We start from the raw sequence: 17136 nt of genomic DNA on the forward strand, positions 1-17136 counted from the left end.
GCACCAGCGGAACCTCTGCTGCTAAATACAGACTGCTGTGTTTTTTAAAGGGGGTATTAGTGGTGTGACTGCACTGTGGGGGGGGTATTAGTGGTGTGACTGCACTGTGGGGGGGGGTATTAGTGGTGTGACTGCACTGTGGGAGGGGGTATTAGCGGTGTGACTGTGCTGTGGGAGGGGGTATCAGTGGTGTGACTGCACTGTGGGAGGGGGTATTAGCGGTGTGACTGCACTGTGGGAGGGGGTGTTAGTGGTGTGACTGCACTGTGGGGGGGTATTAGTGGTGTGACTGCACTGTGGGGGGGTATTAGTGGTGTGACTGCACTGTGGGAGGGGGTATTAGTGGTGTGACTGCACTGTGGGGGGGGTATTAGTGGTGTGACTGCACTGTGGGGGGTATTAGTGGTGTGACTGCACTGTGGGGGGGGTATTAGTGGTGTGACTGCACTGTGGGAGGGGGTATTAGTGGTGTGACTGCACTGTGGGGGGGTATTAGTGGTGTGACTGCACTGTGGGAGGGGGTATTAGCGGTGTGACTGTGCTGTGGGAGGGGGTATTAGTGGTGTGACTGCACTGTGGGAGGGGGTATTAGTGGTGTGACTGTGCTGTGGGGGGGGGTATTAGTGGTGTGACTGTGCTGTGGGGGGGGTGTTAGTGGTGTGACTGCACTGTGGGGGGGGTATTAGTGGTGTGACTGCACTGTGGGGGGGTATTAGTGGTGTGACTGTGCTGTGGGAGGGGGTATTAGTGGTGTGACTGTGCTGTGGGGGGGGTGTTAGTGGTGTGACTGCACTGTGGGAGGGGGTATTAGTGGTGTGACTGCACTGTGGGGGGGTATTAGTGGTGTGACTGCACTGTGGGAGGGGGTATTAGTGGTGTGACTGTGCTGTGGGGGGGGTATTAGCGGTGTGACTGTGCTGTGGGAGGGGGTATTAGTGGTGTGACTGTGCTGTGGGAGGGGGTATTAGTGGTGTGACTGTGCTGTGGGGGGTATTATTGGTGTGACTGTGCTGTGGGAGGGGGTATTAGTGGTGTGACTGTGCTGTGGGGGGGTATTAGTGGTGTGACTGTGCTGTGGGGGGGGGTTAGTGGTGTGACTGTGCTGTGGGCGGGGGTATTAGTGGTGTGACTGTGCTGTGGGAGGGGGTATTAGTGGTGTGACTGTGCTGTGGGAGGGGGTATTAGTGGTGTGACTGTGCTGTGGGGGGGGTGTTAGTGGTGTGACTGCACTGTGGGGGGGGTATTAGTGGTGTGACTGCACTGTGGGGGGGTATTAGTGGTGTGACTGTGCTGTGGGAGGGGGTATTAGTGGTGTGACTGTGCTGTGGGGGGGTGTTAGTGGTGTGACTGTGCTGTGGGAGGGGGTATTAGTGGTGTGACTGTGCTGTGGGAGGGGTATTAGCGGTGTGACTGCGCTGTGGGAGGGGGTATTAGTGGTGTGACTGCACTGTGGGAGGGGGTATTAGCGGTGTGACTGTGCTGTGGGAGGGGGTATTAGCGGTGTGACTGTGCTGTGGGAGGGGGTATTAGCGGTGTGACTGTGCTGTGGGAGGGGGTATTAGTGGTGTGACTGTGCTGTGGGAGGGGGTATTAGTGGTGTGACTATGCTGTGGGAGGGGTGTTAGTGGTGTGACTGCACTGTGGGAGGGGTATTAGTGGTGTGACTGCGCTGTGGGAGGGGGTATTAGTGGTGTGACTGTGTGCTGTGAGGGGTATTAGTGGTGTGACTGTGCTGTGGGAGGGGGTGTTAGTGGTGTGACTGTGCTGTGGGAGGGGGTATTAGTGGTGTGACTGCACTGTGGGAGGGGGTATTAGTGGTGTGACTGTGCTGTGGGAGGGGGTGTTAGTGGTGTGACTGTGCTGTGGGAGGGGGTGTTAGTGGTCTGACTGTGCTGTGGGAGGGGGTATTAGTGGTGTGACTGTGCTGTGGGAGGGGGTATTAGTGGTGTGACTGTGCTGTGGGAGGGGGTATTAGTGGTGTGACTGCACTGTGGGAGGGGGTATTAGTGGTGTGACTGTGCTGTGGGAGGGGGTATTAGTGGTGTGACTGCGCTGTGGGAGGGGGTATTAGTGGTGTGACTGTGTGCTGTGAGGGGTATTAGTGGTGTGACTGTGCTGTGGGAGGGGGTGTTAGTGGTGTGACTGCGCTGTGGGAGGGGGTATTAGTGGTGTGACTGTGCTGTGGGAGGGGGTATTAGTGGTGTGACTGCGCTGTGGGAGGGGGTATTAGTGGTGTGACTGTGTGCTGTGAGGGGTATTAGTGGTGTGACTGTGCTGTGGGAGGGGGTGTTAGTGGTGTGACTGTGCTGTGGGAGGGGGTGTTAGTGGTGTGACTGCACTGTGGGAGGGGTATTAGTGGTGTGACTGCGCTGTGGGAGGGGGTATTAGTGGTGTGACTGTGTGCTGTGAGGGGTATTAGTGGTGTGACTGTGCTGTGGGAGGGGGTGTTAGTGGTGTGACTGTGCTGTGGGGGGTATTAGTGGTGTGACTGTGCTGTGGGAGGGGGTATTAGTGGTGTGACTGTGCTGTGGGAGGGGGGTATTAGTGGTGTGACTGTGCTGTGGGAGGGGGTATTAGTGGTGTGACTGTGCTGTGGGGGGGTATTAGTGGTGTGACTGTGCTGTGGGGGGGGTGTTAGTGGTGTGACTGTGCTGTGGGGGGGGTATTAGTGGTGTGACTGTGCTGTGGGAGGGGGTATTAGTGGTGTGACTGTGCTGTGGGAGGGGGTATTAGTGGTGTGACTGTGCTGTGGGGGGGGGTATTAGTGGTGTGACTGTGCTGTGGGAGGGGGTATTAGTGGTGTGACTGCACTGTGGGAGGGGGTATTAGTGGTGTGACTGTGTGCTGTGGGGGGTATTAGTGGTGTGACTGTGCTGTGGGAGGGGGTATTAGTGGTGTGACTGCACTGTGGGAGGGGGTATTAGTGGTGTGACTGTGCTGTGGGGGGGTATTAGTGGTGTGACTGTGCTGTGGGAGGGGGTATTAGTGGTGTGACTGTGCTGTGGGAGGGGGTATTAGTGGTGTGACTATGCTGTGGGGGGGGTATTAGTGGTGTGACTGTGCTGTGGGAGGGGGTATTAGTGGTGTGACTGCGCTGTGGGAGGGGGTATTAGTGGTGTGACTGTGTGCTGTGAGGGGTATTAGTGGTGTGACTGTGCTGTGGGAGGGGGTATTAGTGGTGTGACTGCTCTGTGGGAGGGGGTATTAGTGGTGTGACTGTGCTGTGGGGGGGTGTTAGTGGTGTGACTGTGCTGTGGGAGGGGGTATTAGTGATGTGACTGTGCTGTGGGAGGGGGTATTAGCGGTGTGACTGTGCTGTGGGAGGGGGTATTAGCGGTGTGACTGTGCTGTGGGAGGGGGTATTAGCGGTGTGACTGTGCTGTGGGAGGGGGTATTAGTGGTGTGACTGTGCTGTGGGAGGGGGTATTAGCGGTGTGACTGTGCTGTGGGAGGGGGTATTAGTGGTGTGACTGTGCTGTGGGAGGGGGTATTAGCGGTGTGACTGTGCTGTGGGAGGGGGTATTAGTGGTGTGACTGTGCTGTGGGAGGGGGTATTAGCGGTGTGACTGTGCTGTGGGAGGGGGTATTAGTGATGTGACTGTGCTGTGGGAGGGGGTATTAGTGATGTGACTGTGCTGTGGGAGGGGGTATTAGCGGTGTGACTGTGCTGTGGGAGGGGGTATTAGCGGTGTGACTGTGCTGTGGGAGGGGGTATTAGCGGTGTGACTGTGCTGTGGGAGGGGGTATTAGTGGTGTGACTGTGCTGTGGGAGGGGGTATTAGCGGTGTGACTGTGCTGTGGGAGGGGGTATTAGTGGTGTGACTGTGCTGTGGGAGGGGGTATTAGCGGTGTGACTGTGCTGTGGGAGGGGGTATTAGTGGTGTGACTGTGCTGTGGGAGGGGGTATTAGCGGTGTGACTGTGCTGTGGGAGGGGGTATTAGTGGTGTGACTGTGCTGTGGGAGGGGGTATTAGCGGTGTGACTGTGCTGTGGGAGGGGGTATTAGTGGTGTGACTGTGCTGTGGGAGGGGGTATTAGCGGTGTGACTGTGCTGTGGGAGGGGGTATTAGTGGTGTGACTGTGCTGTGGGAGGGGGTATTAGCGGTGTGACTGTGCTGTGGGAGGGGGTATTAGTGGTGTGACTGTGCTGTGGGAGGGGGTATTAGCGGTGTGACTGTGCTGTGGGAGGGGGTATTAGTGATGTGACTGTGCTGTGGGAGGGGGTATTAGTGATGTGACTGTGCTGTGGGAGGGGGTATTAGCGGTGTGACTGTGCTGTGGGAGGGGGTATTAGCGGTGTGACTGTGCTGTGGGAGGGGGTATTAGCGGTGTGACTGTGCTGTGGGAGGGGGTATTAGTGGTGTGACTGTGCTGTGGGAGGGGGTATTAGCGGTGTGACTGTGCTGTGGGAGGGGGTATTAGTGGTGTGACTGTGCTGTGGGAGGGGGTATTAGCGGTGTGACTGTGCTGTGGGAGGGGGTATTAGTGGTGTGACTGTGCTGTGGGAGGGGGTATTAGCGGTGTGACTGTGCTGTGGGAGGGGGTATTAGTGATGTGACTGTGCTGTGGGAGGGGGTATTAGTGATGTGACTGTGCTGTGGGAGGGGGTATTAGCGGTGTGACTGTGCTGTGGGAGGGGGTATTAGCGGTGTGACTGTGCTGTGGGAGGGGGTATTAGTGGTGTGACTGTGCTGTGGGAGGGGGTATTAGTGATGTGACTGTGCTGTGGGAGGGGGTATTAGTGGTGTGACTGTGCTGTGGAGGGGGTATTAGTGGTGTGACTGTGCTGTGGAGGGGGTATTAGTGATGTGACTGTGCTGTGGGAGGGGGTATTAGTGGTGTGACTGTGCTGTGGGGGGGTATTAGTGGTGTGACTGTGCTGTGGGGGGGTATTAGCGGTGTGACTGTGCTGTGGGAGGGGGTATTAGTGGTGTGACTGTGCTGTGGGGGGTATTAGCGGTGTGACTGTTTGCTGTGGGGGGGTATTAGTGGTGTGACTGCACTGTGGGAGGGGGTATTAGTGGTGTGACTGTGCTGTGGGGGGGGGTATTAGTGGTGTGACTGTGCTGTGGGAGGGGGTATTAGTGGTGTGACTGTGCTGTGGGAGGGGGTGTTAGTGGTGTGACTGTGCTGTGGGAGGGGGTGTTAGTGGTGTGACTGTGCTGTGGGAGGGGGTATTAGTGGTGTGACTGTGCTGTGGGAGGGGGTATTAGTGGTGTGACTGTGCTGTGGGAGGGGGTATTAGTGGTGTGACTGTGCTGTGGGAGGGGGTGTTAGTGGTGTGACTGTGCTGTGGGAGGGGGTGTTAGTGGTGTGACTGTGCTGTGGGAGGGGGTATTAGTGGTGTGACTGTGCTGTGGGAGGGGGTATTAGTGGTGTGACTGTGCTGTGGGAGGGGGTATTAGTGGTGTGACTGTGCTGTGGGAGGGGGTGTTAGTGGTGTGACTGTGCTGTGGGAGGGGGGTATTAGTGGTGTGACTGTGCTGTGGGAGGGGTATTATTGGTGTGACTGCACTGTGGGGGGGTATTAGTGGTGTGACTGTGCTGTGGGAGGGGGTGTTAGTGGTGTGACTGTGCTGTGGGGGGGGTATTAGTGGTGTGACTGTGCTGTGGGGGGGGTATTAGTGGTGTGACTGTGCTGTGGGGGGGTATTAGTGGTGTGACTGCACTGTGGGGGGGGTATTAGTGGTGTGACTGCACTGTGGGGGGGTATTAGTGGTGTGACTGTGCTGTGGGAGGGGGTGTTAGTGGTGTGACTGTGCTGTGGGGGGGGTATTAGTGGTGTGACTGTGCTGTGGGGGGGTATTAGTGGTGTGACTGCACTGTGGAGGGGGTATTAGTGGTGTGACTGCACTGTGGGGGGGTATTAGTGGTGTGACTGTGTGCTGTGGGGGGGGTATTAGTGGTGTGACTGTGCTGTGGGGGGGTATTAGTGGTGTGACTGCACTGTGGGGGGGTATTAGTGGTGTGACTGCACTGTGGGGGGGTATTAGTGGTGTGACTGCACTGTGGGGGGGTATTAGTGGTGTGACTGCACTGTGGGGGGGTATTAGTGGTGTGACTGCACTGTGGGGGGGTATTAGTGGTGTGACTGTGCTGTGGGGGGGGTATTAGTGGTGTGACTGCACTGTGGGAGGGGTATTAGTGGTGTGACTGCACTGTGGGGGGGGTATTAGTGGTGTGACTGCACTGTGGGGGGGTATTAGTGGTGTGACTGCACTGTGGGGGGGTATTAGTGGTGTGACTGCACTGTGGGGGGGTATTAGTGGTGTGACTGTGCTGTGGGGGGGGTATTAGTGGTGTGACTGCACTGTGGGGGGGTATTAGTGGTGTGACTGCACTGTGGGGGGGGTATTAGTGGTGTGACTGTGCTGTGGGAGGGGGTATTAGTGGTGTGACTGCACTGTGGGGGGGGGTATTAGCGGTGTGACTGCACTGTGGGAGGGGGTATTAGTGGTGTGACTGCACTGTGGGGGGGTATTAGTGGTGTGACTGTGTGCTGTGGAGGGGGTATTAGTGGTGTGACTGCACTGTGGAGGGGGTATTAGCGGTGTGACTGTGCTGTGGGAGGGGGTATTAGTGGTGTGACTGCACTGTGGGAGGGGGTATTAGTGGTGTGACTGCACTGTGGGGGGGTATTAGTGGTGTGACTGCACTGTGGGGGGGGTATTGATGCTGTTTGTATTTAGCAGCAGTCACTGGGGAAGGGGTGGTTTACGTTTTAAGTAAAAGCGCATCCTAACCGGCTGCGGTGTGCGCTGTCTGCTTCACCACGCGCTCCATTTCTTCCAGATTTTCGAGAGGATCCTGTTCATATGGGCCATCCGGCACCCCGCCAGCGGCTACGTCCAGGGCATCAACGACCTGGTCACCCCCTTCTTCGTGGTCTTCATCTGCGAGCACGTGGGTAAGAGCTCGGCCTGGCCTCTTCCTCGCGGCCGGGAACCCCAGACTCCTGGCCTTTCTGGGGTGATCCACCACATTGAGAATCGCCGCTAAGCGTCGCGTCCCGAAGGCGAGCTGCAGCAGGAAGCCGTGGTTTCTCACCCCCGAGGCCAGGGCGCCGCTGCCTCTGTCGGCGCCTTGTTTCTGGTCACGTGCGAGGGGAGCGCAGTCCCCCGGAGGGCCTGGCTCTCGGTGTCAGCACCGACTCAGTGTGCGACTGTGTGCTGTGGGGGGGGTATTAGTGGTGTGACTGTGCTGTGGGAGGGGGTATTAGTGGTGTGACTGTGCTGTGGGAGGGGGTATTAGTGGTGTGACTGTGTGCTGTGAGGGGTATTAGTGGTGTGACTGTGCTGTGGGAGGGGGTATTAGTGGTGTGACTGTGCTGTGGGAGGGGGTATTAGTGGTGTGACTGTGCTGTGGGAGGGAGGGTTATTGGTGTGACTGTGCTGTGGGAGGGGGTATTAGTGGTGTGACTGTGCTGTGGGAGGGGGTATTAGTGGTGTGACTGTGCTGTGGGAGGGGGTATTAGTGGTGTGACTGTGCTGTGGGAGGGGGTATTAGTGGTGTGACTGTGCTGTGGGAGGGAGGGTTATTGGTGTGACTGTGCTGTGGGAGGGGGTATTAGTGGTGTGACTGTGCTGTGGGTGGGGGTATTAGTGGTGTGACTGTGCTGTGGGTGGGGGTATTAGTGGTGTGACTGTGTGCTGTGGGGGGTATTAGTGGTGTGACTGTGCTGTGGGAGGGGGTATTAGCGGTGTGACTGTGCTGTGGGAAGGGGTATTAGCGGTGTGACTGTGCTGTGGGAGGGGGTATTAGTGGTGTGACTGTGCTGTGGGAGGGAGGGTTATTGGTGTGACTGTGCTGTGGGAGGGGGTATTAGTGGTGTGACTGTGCTGTGGGAGGGGGTATTAGTGGTGTGACTGTGCTGTGGGAGGGGGTATTAGTGGTGTGACTGTGCTGTGGGAGGGGGTATTAGTGGTGTGACTGCTGTGGGAGGGGGTATTAGTGGTGTGACTGTGTGCTGTGAGGGGTATTAGTGGTGTGACTGTGCTGTGGGAGGGGGTATTAGCGGTGTGACTGTGCTGTGGGAGGGGGTATTAGTGGTGTGACTGTGCTGTGGGGGGTATTAGTGGTGTGACTGTGCTGTGGGAGGGGGTATTAGTGGTGTGACTGTGCTGTGGGAGGGGGTGTTAGTGGTGTGACTGTGCTGTGGGAGGGGGTATTAGTGGTGTGACTGTGCTGTGGGAGGGGGTATTAGTGGTGTGACTGCTGTGGGAGGGGGTATTAGTGGTGTGACTGTGCTGTGGGAGGGGTATTAGTGGTGTGACTGCACTGTGGGAGGGGGTGTTAGTGGTGTGACTGTGCTGTGGGAGGGGGTGTTAGTGGTGTGACTGTGCTGTGGGAGGGGGGGATTAGTGGTGTGACTGCACTGTGGGGGGTATTAGTGATGTGACTGTGCTGTGGGAGGGGGTATTAGTGGTGTGACTGTGCTGTGGGAGGGGGTATTAGTGGTGTGACTGTGCTGTGGGAGGGGGTATTAGTGATGTGACTGTGCTGTGGGAGGGGGGTATTAGTGGTGTGACTGTGCTGTGGGAGGGGGTGTTAGTGGTGTGACTGTGCTGTGGGAGGGGGTGTTAGTGGTGTGACTGTGCTGTGGGAGGGGGTGTTAGTGGTGTGACTGTGCTGTGGGAGGAGGTATTAGCGGTGTGACTGTGCTGTGTGGGGGGTATTAGTGGTGTGACTGTGCTGTGGGAGGGGGTATTAGTGGTGTGACTGCTGTGGGAGGGGGTATTAGTGGTGTGACTGCACTGTGGGAGGGGGTGTTAGTGGTGTGACTGTGCTGTGGGAGGGGGTGTTAGTGGTGTGACTGTGCTGTGGGAGGGGGTGTTAGTGGTCTGACTGTGCTGTGGGAGGGGGTGTTAGTGGTGTGACTGTGTGCTGTGGGAGGGGGTATTAGTGGTGTGACTGTGCTGTGGGAGGGGGTATTAGTGGTGTGACTGTGCTGTGGGGGGTATTAGTGGTGTGACTGTGCTGTGGGAGGGGGTATTAGTGGTGTGACTGTGCTGTGGGAGGGGGTGTTAGTGGTGTGACTGTGCTGTGGGAGGGGGTATTAGTGGTGTGACTGTGCTAGGGAGGGGGTGTTAGTGGTGTGACTGTGCTGTGGGAGGAGGTATTAGCGGTGTGACTGTGCTGTGTGGGGGGTATTAGTGGTGTGACTGTGCTGTGGGAGGGGGTGTTAGTGGTGTGACTGTGCTGTGGGAGGGGGTGTTAGTGGTGTGACTGTGCTGTGGGAGGGGGTGTTAGTGGTGTGACTGTGTGCTGTGGGAGGGGGTATTAGTGGTGTGACTGTGCTGTGGGGGGTATTAGTGGTGTGACTGTGCTGTGGGAGGGGGTATTAGTGGTGTGACTGTGCTGTGGGAGGGGGTGTTAGTGGTGTGACTGTGCTGTGGGAGGGGGTATTAGTGGTGTGACTGTGCTGTGGGAGGGGGTGTTAGTGGTGTGACTGTGCTGTGGGAGGGGGTATTAGTGGTGTGACTGTGCTGTGGGGGGGTATTAGCGGTGTGACTGTGCTGTGTGGGGGGGTATTAGTGGTGTGACTGTGCTGTGGGAGGGGGTATTAGTGGTGTGACTGCTGTGGGAGGGGGTATTAGTGGTGTGACTGCACTGTGGGAGGGGGTATTAGTGGTGTGACTGCACTGTGGGAGGGGGTATTAGTGGTGTGACTGTGCTGTGGGAGGAGGTATTAGCGGTGTGACTGTGCTGTGTGGGGGGTATTAGTGGTGTGACTGTGCTGTGGGAGGGGGTATTAGTGGTGTGACTGCTGTGGGAGGGGGTATTAGTGGTGTGACTGCACTGTGGGAGGGGGTATTAGTGGTGTGACTGCTGTGGGAGGGGGTATTAGTGGTGTGACTGTGCTGTGGGAGGGGGTGTTAGTGGTGTGACTGTGCTGTGGGAGGGGGGGATTAGTGGTGTGACTGTGCTGTGGGAGGGGGTATTAGTGGTGTGACTGTGCTGTGGGGGGGTATTAGTGGTGTGACTGCACTGTGGGAGGGGGTATTAGTGGTGTGACTGCTGTGGGAGGGGGTATTAGTGGTGTGACTGTGCTGTGGGAGGGGGTGTTAGTGGTGTGACTGTGCTGTGGGAGGGGGGTATTAGTGGTGTGACTGTGCTGTGGGAGGGGGTATTAGTGGTCTGACTGTGCTGTGGGAGGGGGTATTAGTGGTGTGACTGCACTGTGGGGGGGTATTAGTGGTGTGACTGCTGTGGGAGGGGGTATTAGTGGTGTGACTGTGCTGTGGGAGGGGGTGTTAGTGGTGTGACTGTGCTGTGGGAGGGGGGGATTAGTGGTGTGACTGTGCTGTGGGAGGGGGTGTTAGTGGTGTGAGTGTGCTGTGGGAGGGGGTATTAGTGGTGTGACTGTGCTGTGGGAGGGGGGATTAGTGGTGTGACTGTGCTGTGGGAGGGGGTATTAGTGGTGTGACTGTGCTGTGGGAGGGGGTATTAGTGGTGTGACTGTGCTGTGGGAGGGGGGTATTAGTGGTGTGACTGTGCTGTGGGAGGGGGTATTAGCGGTGTGACTGTGCTGTGGGAGGGGGTATTAGTGGTGTGACTGTGCTGTGGGAGGGGGTGTTAGTGGTGTGACTGTGTGCTGTGGGAGGGGGTATTAGTGGTGTGACTGTGCTGTGGGAGGGGGTGTTAGTGGTGTGACTGCACTGTGGGAGGGGGTATTAGTGGTGTGACTGCACTGTGGGAGGGGGTATTAGTGGTGTGACTGTGTGCTGTGGGAGGGGGTATTAGTGGTGTGACTGTGCTGTGGGAGGGGGTATTAGTGGTGTGACTGCACTGTGGGGGGGGGTGTTAGTGGTGTGACTGTGCTGTGGGAGGGGGTATTAGTGGTGTGACTGTGCTGTGGGAGGGGGGTATTGGTGGTGTGACTGTGCTGTGGGAGGGGTGTTAGTGGTGTGACTGCACTGGGGGAGGGGGTGTTAGTGGTGTGACTGTGCTGTGGGAGGGGGTATTAGTGGTGTGACTGTGCTGTGGGGGGTATTATTGGTGTGACTGTGCTGTGGGAGGGGGTATTAGTGGTCTGACTGTGCTGTGGGAGGGGGTATTAGTGGTGTGACTGTGCTGTGGGAGGGGGTGTTAGTGGTCTGACTGTGCTGTGGGAGGGGGTGTTAGTGGTGTGACTGTGCTGTGGGAGGGGGTATTAGTGGTGTGACTGCTGTGGGAGGGGGTATTAGTGGTGTGACTGTGCTGTGGGAGGGGGTATTAGTGGTGTGACTGTGCTGTGGGAGGGGGTGTTAGTGGTGTGACTGCTGTGGGAGGGGGTATTAGTGATGTGACTGTGCTGTGGGAGGGGGTATTAGTGGTGTGACTGTGCTGTGGGAGGGGGTGTTAGTGGTGTGACTGTGCTGTGGGAGGGGGTATTAGTGGTGTGACTGTGCTGTGGGAGGGGGTGTTAGTGGTGTGACTGTGCTGTGGGAGGGGGTGTTAGTGGTGTGACTGTGCTGTGGGAGGAGGTATTAGTGGTGTGACTGTGCTGTGGGAGGGGGTGTTAGTGGTGTGACTGCTGTGGGAGGGGGTGTTAGTGGTGTGACTGTGCTGTGGGAGGGGGTGTTAGTGGTGTGACTGTGCTGTGGGAGGGGGTGTTAGTGGTGTGACTGTGCTGTGGGAGGAGGTATTAGTGGTGTGACTGTGCTGTGGGAGGGGGTGTTAGTGGTGTGACTGCTGTGGGAGGGGGTGTTAGTGGTGTGACTGTGCTGTGGGAGGGGGTGTTAGTGGTGTGACTGTGCTGTGGGAGGGGGTGTTAGTGGTGTGACTGTGCTGTGGGAGGAGGTATTAGTGGTGTGACTGTGCTGTGGGAGGGGGTATTAGTGGTGTGACTGTGCTGTGGGAGGGGGTATTAGTGATGTGACTGTGCTGTGGGAGGGGGTATTAGTGGTGTGACTGTGCTGTGGGAGGGGGTGTTAGTGGTGTGACTGTGCTGTGGGAGGAGGTATTAGCGGTGTGACTGTGCTGTGTGGGGGGTATTAGTGGTGTGACTGTGCTGTGGGAGGGGGGGATTAGTGGTGTGACTGTGCTGTGGGGGGGGGGATTAGTGGTGTGACTGTGCTGTGGGGGGGTATTAGTGGTGTGACTGTGCTGTGGGAGGGGGGGATTAGTGGTGTGACTGTGCTGTGGGAGGGGGTATTAGTGGTGTGACTGTGTGCTGTGAGGGGTATTAGTGGTGTGACTGTGCTGTGGGAGGGGGTATTAGTGGTGTGACTGTGCTGTGGGAGGGGGTGTTAGTGGTGTGACTGTGTGCTGTGGGAGGGGGTATTAGTGGTGTGACTGTGTGCTGTGAGGGGTATTAGTGGTGTGACTGTGCTGTGGGAGGGGGGTATTAGTGGTGTGACTGTGCTGTGGGAGGGGGTGTTAGTGGTGTGACTGTGTGCTGTGGGAGGGGGTATTAGTGGTGTGACTGTGCTGTGGGGGGGTATTAGTGGTGTGACTGCGCTGTGGGAGGGGGTGTTAGTGGTGTGACTGTGCTGTGGGAGGGGGTGTTAGTGGTGTGACTGTGCTGTGGGAGGGGGTGTTAGTGGTGTGACTGTGCTGTGGGAGGGGGTGTTAGTGGTGTGACTGTGTGCTGTGGGAGGGGGGTATTAGTGGTGTGACTGTGCTGTGGGAGGGGGTATTAGTGGTGTGACTGTGCTGTGGGAGGGGGTATTAGTGGTGTGACTGCGCTGTGGGAGGGGGTATTAGTGGTGTGACTGTGCTGTGGGAGGGGGTGTTAGTGGTGTGACTGTGCTGTGGGAGGGGGTGTTAGTGGTGTGACTGTGCTGTGGGAGGGGGTGTTAGTGGTGTGACTGTGTGCTGTGGGAGGGGGGTATTAGTGGTGTGACTGTGCTGTGGGAGGGGGTATTAGTGGTGTGACTGCGCTGTGGGAGGGGGTATTAGTGGTGTGACTGTGCTGTGGGAGGGGGTGTTAGTGGTGTGACTGTGCTGTGGGAGGGGGTGTTAGTGGTGTGACTGTGCTGTGGGAGGGGGTGTTAGTGGTGTGACTGTGTGCTGTGGGAGGGGGGTATTAGTGGTGTGACTGTGCTGTGGGAGGGGGTATTAGTGGTGTGACTGTGCTGTGGAGGGGGTATTAGTGGTGTGACTGCGCTGTGGGAGGGGGTATTAGTGGTGTGACTGTGCTGTGGGAGGGGGTGTTAGTGGTGTGACTGTGCTGTGGGAGGGGGTGTTAGTGGTGTGACTGTGCTGTGGGAGGGGGTGTTAGTGGTGTGACTGTGTGCTGTGGGAGGGGTATTAGTGGTGTGACTGTGCTGTGGGAGGGGGTATTAGTGGTGTGACTGTGCTGTGGGAGGGGGTATTAGTGGTGTGACTGTGCTGTGGGAGGGGGTATTAGTGGTGTGACTGTGTGCTGTGGGAGGGGGGTATTAGTGGTGTGACTGTGCTGTGGGAGGGGGTATTAGTGGTGTGACTGTGTGCTGTGGGAGGGGGGTATTAGTGGTGTGACTGTGCTGTGGGGGGGGGTATTAGTGGTGTGACTGTGCTGTCGGGGGGGGTATTAGTGGTGTGACTGTGCTGTGGGAGGGGGTATTAGTGGTGTGACTGCGCTGTGGGAGGGGGTATTAGTGGTGTGACTGTGCTGTGGGAGGGGGTGTTAGTGGTGTGACTGTGCTGTGGGAGGGGGTGTTAGTGGTGTGACTGTGCTGTGGGAGGGGGTGTTAGTGGTGTGACTGTGTGCTGTGGGAGGGGGGTATTAGTGGTGTGACTGTGCTGTGGGAGGGGGTATTAGTGGTGTGACTGTGCTGTGGAGGGGGTATTAGTGGTGTGACTGCGCTGTGGGAGGGGGTATTAGTGGTGTGACTGTGCTGTGGGAGGGGGTGTTAGTGGTGTGACTGTGCTGTGGGAGGGGGTGTTAGTGGTGTGACTGTGCTGTGGGAGGGGGTGTTAGTGGTGTGACTGTGTGCTGTGGGAGGGGGTATTAGTGGTGTGACTGTGCTGTGGGAGGGGGTATTAGTGGTGTGACTGTGCTGTGGGAGGGGGTATTAGTGGTGTGACTGTGCTGTGGGAGGGGGTATTAGTGGTGTGACTGTGTGCTGTGGGAGGGGGGTATTAGTGGTGTGACTGTGCTGTGGGAGGGGGTATTAGTGGTGTGACTGTGTGCTGTGGGAGGGGGGTATTAGTGGTGTGACTGTGCTGTGGGGGGGGGTATTAGTGGTGTGACTGTGCTGTCGGGGGGGGTATTAGTGGTGTGACTGTGCTGTGGGGGGGTATTAGTGGTGTGACTGTGCTGTGGGAGGGGGTATTAGTGGTGTGACTGTGCTGTGGGGGGGTATTAGTGGTGTGACTGTGCTGTGGGGGGGTATTAGTGGTGTGACTGTGCTGTGGGGGGGTATTAGTGGTGTGACTGTGCTGTGGGAGGGGGTATTAGTGGTGTGACTGTGCTGTCGGGGGGGGTATTAGTGGTGTGACTGTGCTGTGGGAGGGGGTATTAGTGGTGTGACTGTGCTGTGGGGGGGTATTAGTGGTGTGACTGTGCTGTGGGGGGGTATTAGTGGTGTGACTGTGTTGTGGGAGGGGGTATTAGTGGTGTGACTGTGCTGTGGGGGGGTATTAGTGGTGTGACTGTGCTGTGGGGGGGGTATTAGTGGTGTGACTGTGCTGTGGGGGGGTATTAGTGGTGTGACTGTGCTGTGGGAGGGGGTATTAGTGGTGTGACTGTGCTGTCGGGGGGGGTATTAGTGGTGTGACTGTGCTGTGGGGGGGTATTAGTGGTGTGACTGTGCTGTGGGAGGGGGTATTAGTGGTGTGACTGTGCTGTGGGAGGGGGTATTAGTGGTGTGACTGTGCTGTGGGGGGGTATTAGTGGTGTGACTGTGCTGCGGGAGGGGGTATTAGTGGTGTGACTGTGCTGTGGGGGGGGGTATTAGTGGTGTGACTGTGCTGTGGGGGGGTATTAGTGGTGTGACTGTGCTGTGGGAGGGGGTATTAGTGGTGTGACTGTGCTGTGGGAGGGGGTATTAGTGGTGTGACTGTGCTGTGGGAGGGGGTATTAGTGGTGTGACTGTGCTGTGGGAGGGGGTGTTAGTGGTGTGACTGTGTGCTGTGGGAGGGGGGTATTAGTGGTGTGACTGTGCTGTGGGAGGGGGTATTAGTGGTGTGACTGTGCTGTGGGAGGGGGTGTTAGTGGTGTGACTGTGTGCTGTGGGAGGGGGGTATTAGTGGTGTGACTGTGCTGTGGGGGGGGGTATTAGTGGTGTGACTGTGCTGTGGGAGGGGGTATTAGTGGTGTGACTGTGCTGTCGGGGGGGGTATTAGTGGTGTGACTGTGCTGTGGGGGGGTATTAGTGGTGTGACTGTGCTGTGGGAGGGGGTATTAGTGGTGTGACTGTGCTGTGGGGGGTATTAGTGGTGTGACTGTGTGCTGTGGGGGGGGTATTAGTGGTGTGACTGTGCTGTGGGGGGGGTATTAGTGGTGTGACTGTGTTGTGGGAGGGGGTATTAGTGGTGTGACTGTGCTGTGGGGGGGGTATTAGTGGTGTGACTGTGCTGTGGGGGGGGTATTAGTGGTGTGACTGTGCTGTGGGGGGGTATTAGTGGTGTGACTGTGCTGTGGGAGGGGGTATTAGTGGTGTGACTGTGCTGTCGGTGGGGGTATTAGTGGTGTGACTGTGCTGTGGGAGGGGGTATTAGTGGTGTGACTGTGCTGTGGGGGGGTATTAGTGGTGTGACTGTGCTGTGGGAGGGGGTATTAGTGGTGTGACTGTGCTGTGGGGGGTATTAGTGGTGTGACTGTGCTGTGGGGGGGTATTAGTGGTGTGAGTGTGCTGTGGGAGGGGGTATTAGTGGTGTGACTGTGCTGTGGGAGGGGGTATTAGTGGTGTGACTGTGCTGTGGGGGGGTATTAGTGGTGTGACTGCACTGTGGGAGGGGGTGTTAGTGGTGTGACTGTGCTGTCGGGGGGGGTATTAGTGGTGTGACTGCACTGTGGGAGGGGGTGTTAGTGGTGTGACTGTGCTGTGGGAGGGGGTATTAGTGGTGTGACTGTGCTGTGGGGGGTATTAGTGGTGTGACTGTGCTGTGGGAGGGGGTATTAGTGGTGTGACTGTGTGCTGTGGGGGGCGTGCACTAGTGCAGTGGTCGGCAAACTCGTTAGTCAACAGAGCCAAATATCAACAGGACAACGATTGAAATTTCTCTTGAGAGCCAAATTTTTAAAACTTAAACTTCTTCTAACGCCACTTCTTCAAAATAGACTCGCCCAGGCCGTGGCATTTTGTGGAAGAGCCACACTCAAGGGGCCAAAGAGCCGCATGTGGCTCGCGAGCTGTGGTTGCCGACCACGGGGCTAGGGGGATGCTTTGCTTACAAGGTGAAGACGGGTCGTCTTGGATCGCATCTGCACATCCCAGCACCTCTCTGCCTCCGAGGCCCCGCGGGGTTCCCTTCCGGGGAATGCTGTGTGAATTACGTGCACGATGACTGGCGGATGGAGGTCGGGTGGGCCGTGCGTCTCCTTCCACCTGTGTCCTCGGGCGAGTGCGATGCAGCTTTGCCGGGTGAACACGTTTCATGTTTAACGCTCCGATGCTCCGTGTGAGGAGGTGCTGTTAACCCCCTGCGGGCAGAGGGAGCAGCAGGCCGGCTGGCTCTCTGCTGCGGCCTTTCTGGCAGCGGCTGTCACTGTCTCCGTGGGACCCTCCGTCCCGGTCTTCACTTGCTGTCGTTGCATGTGTCCGGCCGATTCCGTGCCCAGTGGGTCCCGTCCCCGCCGCCGGAGCCGCCGGCTTCCTGGAGGGCGGCCGTCCGAGGAGGACGGGCCTCGGTTAGCGCAGGTCATGGAGCCCCTGGCTCCTCGTCCCCTTGGGCGGGCAGAGCAGGTCTTCTCATCGCTCACTCCCTCGTCGCCCCCTCGGGAGAGGCCGCAGGAGGCCGGGCCTGCCCTCCCCTCGGCCGCGAACGGCAGCTCTGGATGCGCCCGAGCAGGAGGCCCCGTCAGCAGACGTCAGGGCTGCCGATGAGGAAGGTCAGCTGAGGTGTGACTGGAGAGCTGACGTTCGTGTTAACTAGGCCATTCAATAACGCGGTAAAGGAGTTCGTCCTGACGGCTGGGCCCGTCGTGCGCGAGGCCCCGGCGGTCCTGAGCGCGCTTGCTGGCTTCGCAGCGGGACGGACGGAGGGCGGGACGAGGTGCTGATGCTG

The 17136-nt window shown here is 57.7% G+C and overlaps 1 protein-coding gene across 1 annotated transcript in view; it reads left to right on the top strand.

Annotated features, from left to right (window-relative positions):
• TBC1D22A (TBC1 domain family member 22A) overlaps positions 1–17136 on the top strand; it is a 130356-nt gene that overhangs the window by 69461 nt on the left and 43759 nt on the right. Inside the window, 1 exon segment of the mRNA XM_054719651.1 lies at positions 6793–6907. Coding sequence (XP_054575626.1) covers positions 6793–6907 — 115 coding nt within the window.

This window comes from Eptesicus fuscus, chromosome 7 (genome assembly GCF_027574615.1).
Source record: "Eptesicus fuscus isolate TK198812 chromosome 7, DD_ASM_mEF_20220401, whole genome shotgun sequence".
Taxonomy (NCBI): Eukaryota; Metazoa; Chordata; class Mammalia; order Chiroptera; family Vespertilionidae; genus Eptesicus; species Eptesicus fuscus.